This window comes from Mesitornis unicolor, unplaced genomic scaffold, assembly GCF_000695765.1.
Source record: "Mesitornis unicolor isolate BGI_N332 unplaced genomic scaffold, ASM69576v1 scaffold9202, whole genome shotgun sequence".
Taxonomy (NCBI): Eukaryota; Metazoa; Chordata; class Aves; order Mesitornithiformes; family Mesitornithidae; genus Mesitornis; species Mesitornis unicolor.
The window spans coordinates 70194-82922 of NW_010169824.1; the positions used below are offsets into that span (position 1 = coordinate 70194).

Sequence of the window (12729 nt, forward strand, 5' to 3'; positions counted from 1 at the left end):
TGTGGAATGTGTTGGCTTCTTTCCTGATGAGTGTTACTGTAGGATGCAGTCATTTATTTTAACTGTGCTGAGAGACTTTCAGAGCTGTTATATGACCTTGTTACAAGCCAGCAAATTCGGACTGTATATCAGGGGATGAAAGCTAGTGCTGAGATCACTAAATAACACTTACTTTGAATAGAGCTTTAAAAATTCCGGCATGTGAATTTTGCGATTAGAAGTAGATCATCTTTTAACAAGTCAGTGCATGACTAGGGAATAGATCCAAGTGCTTCCTAAATTGGAGAAGTGTTGGCTTGGTACAACAGTGAGCAGCAAACAGGGTATAAAAAGCAATGAGTAGTAGAGAAAAGGATTAAGAAAAAGAAAGGTTTGTATTACCTCATAAATAACTGAGTCATGCAGTTGCTGGTGTAGCCATGAAGTTACTAGCAAGGGAAAAAACACATCACAATGTTTTATTGTCCCTTCTTTAGGTGTTAGGCCTCCAAGACCAAAACCAAATATATATATATATAAAGATATATGGATATATATGGATATAATTCTTTGTTTTCAGTTTTCCTTACTAATGTTTCATGTCTAGACAAAGTGCAACAGAAATCTATTTCTTAATTATTTAGTAGCAATTAATAATGTAAATGAATGTTGTGCTGCCACCACAGTGACTCTTTCTTATACATAAATTGTGGTGTTCAGGTATCCAAGAATACTACTACAGTGTTTCAATTAAAGTGTTACTTTTTTATTTTTCTTTTTTTTTTCAGGTTGACTTTGAACAACTCCAGGAAAATTTGTGTCAGATGGAAAGACGGTGCAAAGCATCATGGGATCATCTTAAGGCAATAGCAAAGCATGAAATGAAGCCAACTCTAAAGCAAAAAATGTCCGAATTCCTTAAAGACTGTGCAGAAAGAATCATAATCCTGAAGATTGTTCATAGAAGAATAATTAACAGGTACAGAATTTGATTGGTGACAGCAATAGCTTGATGATATATGACTTGCTAAAATTGTAAATTATGACATCATAAGTGTTTTTTATAAATGTTTAATCTGCATTCCAACAAGTAATGTTACCAGGATGTATGTGGTACATACTTTGTTATAGATGCCATTTAAGAAAGAGCCCCACTCCAGAAAGCTTCTGTATTTCTGATGAAAAGCAGCAATGGTCCAGGCAATCATTTATTCCCAAGGTGTAGTAACTGGGTCTTTTAACTTCTAGTCCCCAAAATCTAGCAACTTTATGATTAAGTTGCTTTATTTTCTGTATTTCCCTGGATACTTTTGAGAGGAAGTTGGCCTGCTGTCTAATGAACAAGAATGGACTGTAGCAGAAAACCAAAGTCCTAATGCTGAATCTGTGATATGTGGAAGTTGAAATGAGTCTTGTACAATGAGTTCTTCTGTAGCAGTACCACTCCTATTTGCAAGATCTATGACTGTGTTTTATGCCTATGCAGCAGAAGACAGAATTTAAATTCCTCTCCTTAGGACTTGCTGTTGGATTTATTGTCATTCAGCAGAGTTAACAGTAACTGCAGTGCTCCAAAATGTACATATTCAGGATAATTTTGCAATACACCTGAGCTTTTTTTTTTTCCCAGATTCCCAATTGTAGCTGCATGAGTTTAAGTCACCTGAGTAATTTACATGTATTAATGCTGTTGATTAATGAAATTTTGAGAGATTTTCAAACTTCTAAATAATTTCCAAATTGCTCTGCTCAAAATTAGGATCTGGGTTCCAGATGATCCCAGATTTGTGGATATATACTTTAGAAGTTCATTTAGCTCTTCTTTTGCTTCCATAATGGCTGCTTTTTCATGCCATAAACAAGCAGAAATGTCAGTTGCAGTGGAAGGGAAATGAATTCATAGAATCATTGAATCAATTAGTTGGAAGAGACCTTTAAGATCACCGAGTCCAACCATAACCTGCCCACTACTAATCCATGTCTCGAAGCACCTCATCTACCCATCTTTTAAATAGCTCCAGGGATGGTGACTCAGCCACTTCTCTGGGCATCCTGTCCTGTTGTGTGTATCATATGCATTGTACAAATAAGAAAAACATTAACTTTTCCTATTATCTGCTGCAGCTGCTACTGTGAGCTTCTCCAAAATGGTATCCATATAAATGCATCATTCTAGCATTGGGAAGACTTTTTATTGTCAGGGATATAAATGCAGTTAAAAGAGATTAATGTACTTTTTTAAACATTCAGTGTGCTATTGTAAATCACGCAATATAGAAGCAAAAGTAGAAGTTGCAAATAGTGTGAAAGCTCTGAATGCCACAGAAGCAGTAAAACAGTGAATTGAGAGCATCCCAAACTGAAGTACTTAGTAGATAATATAATTTTATGGTCAGTTTTGTGAACTAGAAATTCTTTTCTTCCTGTGTTTGCTAGCCTGTAAATCTGCATTCTTCTTGTCTAGACTTTACCCAACATCCTAGCAGCCTCTTTGAAGTTGCTTAATGCAAATAAATAGAATTGAAACTTAATAAATATTTTTTCTAAAACTGAAATGAAACCAGTCACTTACATGCCAAATTAGCCGTATAAAGTAGATGGCGTTCCATAAACATCTTATCTCCTGCATCAGCCTGGGAAAGCGGACTGGGATGAAGTTATCATAGACTAGACTTTTATGGTTTTAATTATAAAACATGCCAGTGTTTCCGCAAAGCATTCATGACAATTCACAGAAGAAATTATGGGAGCTAATAAAGTAATAAATGGCATCACTGAAATGTGGAGGGGGAGCATTTCCTAGAAAACATCAAGAAATATTTTTTTCCCTTTGCATTTATGAACTCATTGTTTTCCAGGTTTCACTCATTTTTATTATTTATGGGTCATCCTCCATATGCAATACGTGAAGTGAACATCAATAAGTTCTGCAAAATTATTAGCGAATTTGCTCTGGAATACCGCACCACCAGGGAACGAGTTTTGCAGCAAAAACAGAAACGAGCTAACCACAGGGAAAGAAACAAGACCAGAGGGAAAATGATAACAGATGTAAGTGGCAAAATGTATCTCCCACAGCATGGATTTTTAAAGCTTTCTTTCATTGAATGTCATATATGAAGTGTTGTTACTCTTTTATTTTTTATTCTCAAGGGGTTCTTCTGCTGTAAGTAACGAACTCTCTTCTCTTAGAAGACAGGACTTGCAAGTTCTTGATTGTGCATATTTTTTGCTTCATACTAATTTGTAGAATGAGAACAAACTGATACTAGGTGTCCAAAAAGAGCACCTCTGTGTGTTGCATAGACAGTGCCCAAAATATCTAGAAGTCACTAGGAGCTGTGTGTATCTGATCAGCCAAGAATATGAAAAAGGAAAATAACCTATAAATTAGGCTCCTAATTGATGACATTATTTAAATGATTAACCATTGTTGCCATTTAAGAGGTTATAACTGACTTTAAATGGATTGTTTTCTTCCATTTTTAAATATTCTATTATACAGTCTTTAATCTCAATATTTTACCTATTTTTATGGAGCGATATATATGTGCGTGCACACACACAGCAATTTTCCTCTTAACATTAAAGCAAAAACCAGCCAGTTTTATGGGAACAGACTACTTTGGGGTTCTGAAAGAATGGACAAATTTATGTTCTCAGTAGATGTTAGCCTGTGTACATTCTGACTGTATGGTTGCATACCAATAAAATAAATGAAAATAAGATTAGTTTTCTCAGCATAGTAGGCTTTAAAATCCCTTTGATATTTTTATTACTTTTTTAAAAAATTGGTGTAGTTCGACTCAATCCAAATAAAGTTTTAAGCAGTGCCAGTACTTTATAAAAGTTTCCAGCTGCCTCAAAATCCAAATCTGGAGTCTCGATTAGATGTGAGTGGTTCTTTGCATATGAACCTTTGGCATGAAAAGCCCTGAGCTGATTACAGTTTTATGGCTCAGGCAACTTAGGTCTATATATAAATACATGTATTGAAACTGATATAAATTGAGATTGTATTTAAGTCATTGACTCACAATCGTTTGTAGATATTTCCTGGCAGTAGCCTCTTTAAATTTGGAAATCAGCCCCATCTAGAGAAAATGTTGAACCTGTATTATTATCTCAAAAGATATTTCTGTTGGTCTAGCCTCAGGTTAAGGAAGAGGCTCTGATTTTATGCAGAAGGTATAATACAGTCGTACAAATTTTCAAAACTACCACTGGGGAACTGAGATCAACTCTCTTCAGTCGCTTCTTGGTTTTTCTGGCATATTCTAGAGGAGGTAAAAGGCAGTATTAACGAAAGACATCTGTAAATTAAAATTTTCATTACCTCAGATAGCTTCAGTACTTTTTGCTAATTCAAACAATACTGAGGCGTGAAGGAGCTCCTGTTTTACCACCATATGACGTAGTGCTGCTGTGCTGCCTGCCCAGAAGAACTGGCTGTGGCAGGACTGGAAGCTTCACTATGTTCTGCTCCCGCAGGAAATGTGAGGGGAAAAGGGAACATGACCACTGGCAGCTGAGGTCAGGAAACAGGGAGAAGGGACCCTTTCAAACTAGAGGAAGGCTCAGGGTTGACAGGTAATCAGTGATGAGCAAAGCCAATGATGATGGACATTTTTGGAAAATGTAAGAAAGAAGGCAGGTAGGCCTTTCCCAAAAAAATCTCTTATTGGAAGAAGATACCTGTTCAGCTCAAGATAGTGTTGATATGTTACAACAATTAAATACCACCTGAAAGTTAATACTCCACCTAAAAATACCTTCCACGTCCCCGGAAAGGGAGCATTTCTTACCTGTCATTAATTTGTAATTATATAATGGTCCTAATAGCTTAAAAAAAGAAGCCTGCTAGAGTAAAAAATAGCCACTCTTTACACCCTTATAGGGAGTTATAAAATTCCCTTCTTTAAGGGAGTTATTCCTGTGGCCATATAGTTATTTCAAGACTTACCAACATTTTTTAACTGTAGTCCAGTAATACGGCCTCATTTACCAGTCATTTGATTGCAGTACATGGTAAATCAAAATTAAAGTTGCATCAGACTATTTGTCACAGCTTCCCTTGACAACTTCAAAGTTAGATCCACCTCAAAACAAGTTTCCAAATCAGCAGGGTGGAAGATATTTATGTGTAAAGAATGATGAAAAAGGGGAGTTTTATTGTAGTCTTGTGTTGGCTGTGGTTTGTTTCTGGTTTTGATTTTCTTGGTGTTTTATATTACTATTTCCAAGGTCAGGCTTGATGGGACTCTGAGCAACCTGATCTAGTAACACTGTCCCTGCTTACTGCAGGGGGGTTGGACTGGATGGGCCCTTCCAACCCAATACATTCTATGATTCTATGTTTGGAGGCATTGGAAGGGGAAGATGTATCAGTAGTGACAATGCATTGACAGTATGTTCAACTAGTTACAAAACATTGATAGAAGAAAATTTAGTTCTTGTTATTGGAAAGACTTTTTGTAGAAAGTAATTCTAGTAAGAAGTAGTCATGTGTAATTTTAATTTCTGCTTCTGGAGACCTGGAAGAGTTATGCAGTTATTTGATAGTTACCTCCTTGTCCTTTCGAAAGTTTCCTAAGATCTTATTTTTATTGCTGTACAGTACATAGGCAGAAGAATAGGTTTTAGCAAAAATGGGAAAGGACCAAGCCAGAACCATCTCGGTACTTAACGAGAAGGCACATATCTCTTAAACTTTGATCCCCTCCTGCAGTCTTGGAAGGCAGAGGGTGCTGGCTCTTTGCATGGAGAACTTGCATCAGCTTCAGCAGCTGCTCACGTGGAGTAGGGCTGAGAGACACAGTGGGGAATATTTCCAGTCTTTCAGCCTTTTACCACAGAGAACTATATGTTCTGTAATACAGAAGCAGACTGGGCACTGTCAGTTTAAATCTTGATGCATGTCATCTGCATGAGAGAGAGCAAGATGGGGCGAGGTGGGGGAAGGAAAAAAGGGAGAACAGTGAGTTGCCACAGTTTCACAGGGAAAATTGCCTAGTCTCTGAAACTTTTTATCTGGCTTTAGCCAGTGATAGCAGTCACTCACTTCAGGCCCACTAAAAATAACAAGCAAGCAAAATAGGGAAGAAATGCAATTATAGATACCAATCTGAGCTTTTAAATTATTTTTAATAATAGTAGGTAATATAAGCATCTGTCTTCCAGATTTATGAAGCTCTGCTTTTTATGATACTTGAAGAGTTTCAATCCCATAATTGTTATGTAATAGAAATAATATTTTGAAATGGCAAATCCACCACATAGAAATGCTAGCCTAAAGGAAAAATAGGAGGCAGGGAGAGATGGAGAGAGGGAAGGAGAGTGATCTCAGATTGTCCTGCAGCATCCAATGTTGGATGACAGAAGAATCAAGCAGCCTTTTTTTCTTAAAATCAACATCTTTTACCTGCAGGAGTTATTCAGTATAGCAATATTCTTCCAGTGTATTTTTGGTAATATTACATGTTCAAAGTCTCCTAATTTATTAACATTTCTCCGTGTACTTACAATGATGAAATGAAGAAGGAAAGAAAAGGCCAAATGCACACATCTGAGTTTGATTTATTTACTTTGCTACTTCGACTCCTGTTGTCAGTATTTGCTAGAGGCAAATGGCTCTTCAGACATGGAAACACAAGGGGGATGGTGATCCACTCCTGTGCACTGGAGTAGCTTTGAGTGTAGGACAGCGGTTCTCGCTGTGAGCCCTCTCCACCCATAGCAGGAGGAAGGGAAATAGTAATGCCCCAGGTACTGGCGATGAGCAAAGTCAAGCAGAGAGGAGTACACTGCCCTTAAAATAAGTCCACAGAGAAGTCCTGGGACCTCCCCTGTAAAATCTCGCTTGATACCAATAATATCATACACTTCTGTTAGGAGCACACTCCTTGTAATGTGTGCAGTCTGCTCTTCACCTTCCCCTGAGTGCCTTTTGCATAGTTTAGCTCAATTTGCTCTTCTCCTGCCTTTTCTTTATTAGATAGATGTACGTATGGATTAGAGTACAAGTATGTTCTTGCTCCCATTCTTCTACTTTCTGTTTCTCATTCCTGCCAAAAAGTGAACAGTGGCCTTCTTCAGAAGAAATGCTTTATGGTGTGATACCCTGCCCCCCCAGGGTATGGAAAAAACCAATGGATCTTTTCATAATGTAAAGGGAACATACCCACGAGGTCCCTCTGCAAAATATCTGCCTGTGTTTCTGTCAGTGCCACTGTGTCCAAAGAAAAATAAGCATCTCACTCTGAATAAAACATACCCTTAAAAAGTAATGTTAATGTGCTGCTCAGCACTCTCACAGCTAATCTCCTTACGAAGATTGTGCTGAAACTAAGCTGAGGGCCAAAGTAAATCAGGCTTTCATTTTTAGTGATGAATGTTCCTGGAACAGAATATATCAATCCCAGACAGAAATCATAGCTGGGATGGAGATAAGGTCAAAAATATGTATTAGTAACACTAGGGAGGGGAATAGAATTGGTGGAATGCTTCTTCTAAAATCAAAACAAAACAAAACCCACAAATAAAAAAGATGCATTGAATTTCTGGACCATGTTTACACTTTGTAAGTAGTCAAACTGAAAATTATGGAAACAAGGACTAGATACTTGAGAAACTGTGTTTTACTTTGGGAGCCTTCCATGAGTGGCATCTTACAACCCAATGAAGAATTCCCCAGGCTTGTGGAAACACAACTCTAAATAGTTTGCTAATTCCCTGAAAAATCCCCAAATTTAAGAACACTCCATATGCCATAATATTTTGATACGCCCATTGCATTTAATACAGTGTAACTATCAAGACAGTTTTACACGCCTGCCGTCACAGAGGGTGAAAACCCTGAATGACAAAGGGTAATTGCATCTCTCTAATTTCCAGGATCCGGTATCAGGCAGCTACTGAAGAACTTTAAACATTTATTCAAAGACAGCATTTTATTTGAGTGCTCTGTTAAATTGGAACTTGAAGTTGAAAAGCCCCAGCTTAAAAATAAGGAATTAAAACAAGCACTTCAGTGTAGAGAAAAGGAGTTGCCAAGAAGCCGACCTCTGCACTGGGAGAAAGAGCAGCCAGGACCTCCCTGTGCTGAACAGAGCTGGAAAAAGGAGCGGGAGTCCTTCCTAGCGCTCTTAGTTTCCACAGGGCAAATAGTGGGCAAGCAACTGCATAACTCAAGGGACAGAAATAGGATGGGTTAGGGGTAGTTTCAGTTCGTATTTTCTCTAAGAATAATCAAGAAATTCTGATATACACTACTGACAGTGACAGTCTGTTCTGTGTACGATTAGCTTAAAAAAAAACAAAAAGGCAAGCTGATTTTCTAAGGAATGAATTCCATATACACTTCATATTTTTATGTCCTCCTGTAATTGCTTAAACAGTACCATGGTTGCTTCTTACTCTGTCGTGGTTTGACCATACTCTCTTTCCTAAATTTTGCTTCTCCACCCTGTCCTTTGTTTCCGGTGGCAGACCGATGAAGAAGAGGATACTGAGGTATGGTTCGCTGAAAGAGCATGTCATTCCCATGTCCCCATGTGCTGTGCCATCTAATTTCTAACTCAGATAGTATGAATTGCTCGACTCCATCTGCTCAACTGGGACTATGAACCATGACATTTTTCTCATACCTTTTTGGCTCAATCATAAGAATGCATTTTTTGCAGTCAGCTTTAACTATATGCATACCTGTTGTTTTGAATAAGGATAGCCTCATCTGAGGCCTTAATAATTTTAAGTTTCCTCATTTCTTTTCCTTAGTCCATTTACTAAACTGCAAATTATCTCCACAACCCAAAACATCAGTGATCTGAATGTTATGGGGATCATCAGTTACCTATGGATTACTGTGATAATTTTGTTGTCATTATTAAGCTGTGTAAGCCTGGATAGTATTGTGTTATAAAGTGTTAAAAAACATCAGGCCATAAGGATGCAAAGCAGATTGTAATAGTTCTCTTTGCTTTATGAATTGTAAAGGTACTTCAGTCACCACAGAGGTGAGCAGTGGAGTGGTTCATGTACTTACCATAGTATTCCTGAAGGTGATGTTGAAAATAAAGGTGTGAATAAATAACTTAAGAACTAGAATGTGTTAGCTATTCATATTAAAACCATTTATTGGTTTGAGGAGCATCTATTGTGCAATGCATTTTTTGTTCAGCAGTAATGCTTTCTTCAATTTGCTGAACATAAACAATGCTCACTGTTTCATAAGAGCAGTTGTTTGCTATAGAGGCTGGGGTTTGGGCATTAATCTACAGCAACATCTGCAATATAAGGAAGTGAAATAAAACTTCTAGCTGTAGAGCTTCTCTCCCGGTGATGATTTGTACTGTATACCTTGGGGCACACAAAGAAAATTAAACAAATTAGCCTTTTTATGCCAACATGTAACTAACTTGTGTGAATAGCAACTAACAGTTATGTGAAGACTTTATCTTTTGGTTTTTTTCTGAGTTGGCATATGAGAGAGTATTCATTCTTAAGCAGAAATGGCATGCGTTTTCTTATAAGTTTATCTCTAATGTCTGTCTTTTATTTTCACGTGTGAATTTCTAGCACTTGCATGCTTTCCATATCAAAATATAGGAAGCTCATATTTTAATAAGAAAACAAACTTCTCTCTATCAAAAATAAATCTCACGCTGGTATATTTAGCTCAGTGCCTTGTAGGGTTTATTGTTTTGCTACTTAGTTAACTTGCTGCCTTACCCCGAAAAATCATGCTAAAATAGAATCATCCTGTCATTGATTTCCAGTTTAAGTATTTTCAATTTGCAGCCTTGACAGCCCCAGGGACTTGATCAAAGCTCTGAAAGTAGAGCCCAGTCTTTTCTTCCAGTTTACTGTTCACTGACAGAAAGGCTCTGCAGGTTTGCATCCCTTCAACTGACTGGCTCAGTACCATCAAGTGAATAATTAATGTTGTTTATTATGCAGAGGAAGAAGAGAATGCAGCATGCCTTCCTTCATCTGTGCTGAATCAGTAGGAGTAAAAAAGATTAAAAGGAAAAAGAAAACCTATTTCATTTTCTGATGCTGGATTGATACGGCTGAAAATACTGGGGGGATACTATTATTTGTTGATGCCTGTTTGCTGTTGATAGAGCTGGAATTTTCTGCAGCCAGGACTGTACTTTAAATGTATATTTTCTGTATATAAGAGCAGTGGAGCAAATACCAACATTACAGCCCTTTGTAGGCAGCGGCTGGGAAGGGAGAGCAGCCCAGAGATGCAAGTTCTTCTCCTTAGAAAGTATCAATTTCTACTGTTTTCATCTGTTTCTAGATGGCTGTTTTCAGTAACTGGTTCAGCTGCTGCATCCACATGCTCTGCGTGCCCAGCTTATTGTAGCCACTGTTGTTAACGTAGTCCTGGTGACAGGGAAATCACGGGGGGAGCTGGGGAAGCAGAGGGCAGATTCCTAAATCTCTTGTAAGGTTTTGTTTGTTCTACTAACTGCTGACTGCAATTTTGTGTTTTGGCCATGAAATAATTTGGCTGGGTGTTTTGGGACTGGGGATTTTTTCAGCGTTACTGGTAATGTATTTTAAAGTTACTTGTAGGTATTTGTGTTTTATACCAGTTTGAGAGTTTTCTATGGAGCAGTGCAGAGAGGCAAGAAGAAAAGGTCTCTCTTCCTAGACTACTCTCCCAGTTTTGTCTTGTTTCTGAAAGGTGATGGTACAGGAAAAACAAATTTCTTATTTATGCTGAGTATCATGCTATCTACCGTGGTGTCATACCTAACCCTAGATCAGGCCCAGCCTGGGTCAAAGGTTTCAAAGCAAGCTTTGTACCTTATACTCTCAGGCAGAAGGTCAGAATTATAAAGCTTGAGCTAATGCATCTGGTTATCCTCTGATTGTGTCTGCTCTCTGCTGTCACCCTGTTTCCAGTTTATTTTTGCTCAGGGTGCATGCCCTGGGACAGGAGCAACTGTTGTCTGTCTCTTTTGTGAATGTCTACACTCCAAACCAGCCCGGGAGGACACTTTTCTACATGCAGTTCCCAGTCTAGAAGCTGGCCTGTTCTCCATGCTGTCTGCTGTTAAAATAACAAATCTGTTTTCCTCCTGCAGTCCGGCAAGTTCTCCAGCAGCTCATCCCCCTGCCAGAGCCAGCCCCAGGGGCTGCAGTATGCCGAGGATGCTGCAGAGCACGAGAACATGAAGGCCGTGCTGAAGACTTCCTCTGTCGGCGGGGAAAGCACCACGGCACTCGGAGTCCGCACCCGAAGCCGGGCCAGCCGAGGTAAATGCCAGCAGTCTCCTTTTGGCCACATTTCTTGTGGTGTGGTAGCCACCCAGTGGCCCAAACACGGGTCATGGCCCCCTTGCATCGTGCTCACAGCAGAAAGGGTTGAAGGGGAAGGAGAAAGAGCCTAGTGATGTTTCCACACTGAAGGTGGTGATTTGGGGCACAGGGATGTAGGAGGATTTGCCTGAATTTTTAACATGTGGATCACAGCAGAAGTAGTCCCCAGGGGCATTAGGAGTACAAGCCTGCAGAAATTTGCAACTCTCCCCTCACTCCCATGAATGTGGCAGCCCATTAACACCCCAATTTTTATTCCTGTTCTCATCATGAAGGCAAACTAGGGGTTCCATGATGTGGTTTTCATTTTTATTTTTAACAGAAGCATGTAGAAAGTAGCAATTCAAATTGAAGTGAAAGGGCCTTGCAGCATTTTAGGAATGGCTGTGGAGAGGAAAAAGGGTAAGGAAAAATTGATGACTCTTAATCACCTCCCTGCTTAACTGCGAAGGTAGTGGATTAAGTGGAGCCTAGGAGCATAAAAAGCTGCTGTGAACAGCCTCACATCTCCTTGCTGTCCTGACAGACACCTCTTTTTCTAAGGTTGGCAGTGCTCTGCTGTTTCCAAGTTTCAGCACAGGTGACTTCTGAAAGCTGGCAGGGAGAAAACGAAAACCTGACCCAACCCACCAGTTCCATCACCTGGTACTCTGAAAGCGGCTCTCACTGGTACAACCATTCTTGGCAATGAAATAGCCCTGTTTTCTGTTCAAGGCATGGTTCACCGGTACACGTCTTCATTTAAGCAGCCACTAAACCACTTCCTTTATGCTCAATCATTTTACAGATACTGAGCTCACCAGTTTACTTTCTTTTGTCTCCTCCTCACCACCTCCCATAGATGTGATACCTGGAAGATGGTTTTGAAGTAAAGGTGATACACCAAAATTGAAGTACTCAGTTTTCTGTTATGGTATTTCTTTTCCCTCACATCTGGATATCTTAAACTGTCTTGATTCTTTTTTGGTACCACTGATAGCACATCCAGAACATCCACTACTAAGTGTGTGTGTGTGTAGTTTATTAAGGCTTGAAATCATGGTCCTGTCTAATTTAGAGCTTTCACAGCCCCAGTTTAAAAGGCAAGTCAATTAGCTGAAGTACAAAGATGAAATAATTCAAGCTGCACTGCAGCAAGCTCAATAACTGAAGTAATCCATTGAATGCTAATGAGCAGTGTGCCCTGATAATGGTAGTCAGCTTGTGTTCCCCTGAAGGACAGCAGAGGCAGAGGATGGGTGAGCCAGACAGAAGCTTGTCAGAAGCACTATCATAACACAACTGCTCTTGATGAGAGCCAGGAGAGGAGCAGCAAAGCAAAGTGCTAATCAAAGCTGCTGTTTATTGACATCGGGGATGTGATATGGAGTGGCCTTGCCAGTGAATTTTCAGCTGCTTGCAATTCTACTACACCTA

The 12729-nt window shown here is 39.1% G+C and overlaps 1 protein-coding gene across 1 annotated transcript in view; it reads left to right on the forward strand.

The window, feature by feature from the left end:
- FHOD3 (formin homology 2 domain containing 3) overlaps positions 1-12729 on the forward strand; it is a gene marked incomplete at its 5' end in the record, with an annotated part of 91531 nt that overhangs the window by 65128 nt on the left and 13674 nt on the right. Inside the window, 4 exons of the mRNA XM_010179486.1 lie at positions 768-958; positions 2838-3030; positions 8467-8490; positions 11079-11250. Of these exons, the coding sequence (XP_010177788.1) occupies positions 768-958; positions 2838-3030; positions 8467-8490; positions 11079-11250 (580 nt within the window). The remainder of the gene's footprint in view (positions 1-767; positions 959-2837; positions 3031-8466; positions 8491-11078; positions 11251-12729) is intronic.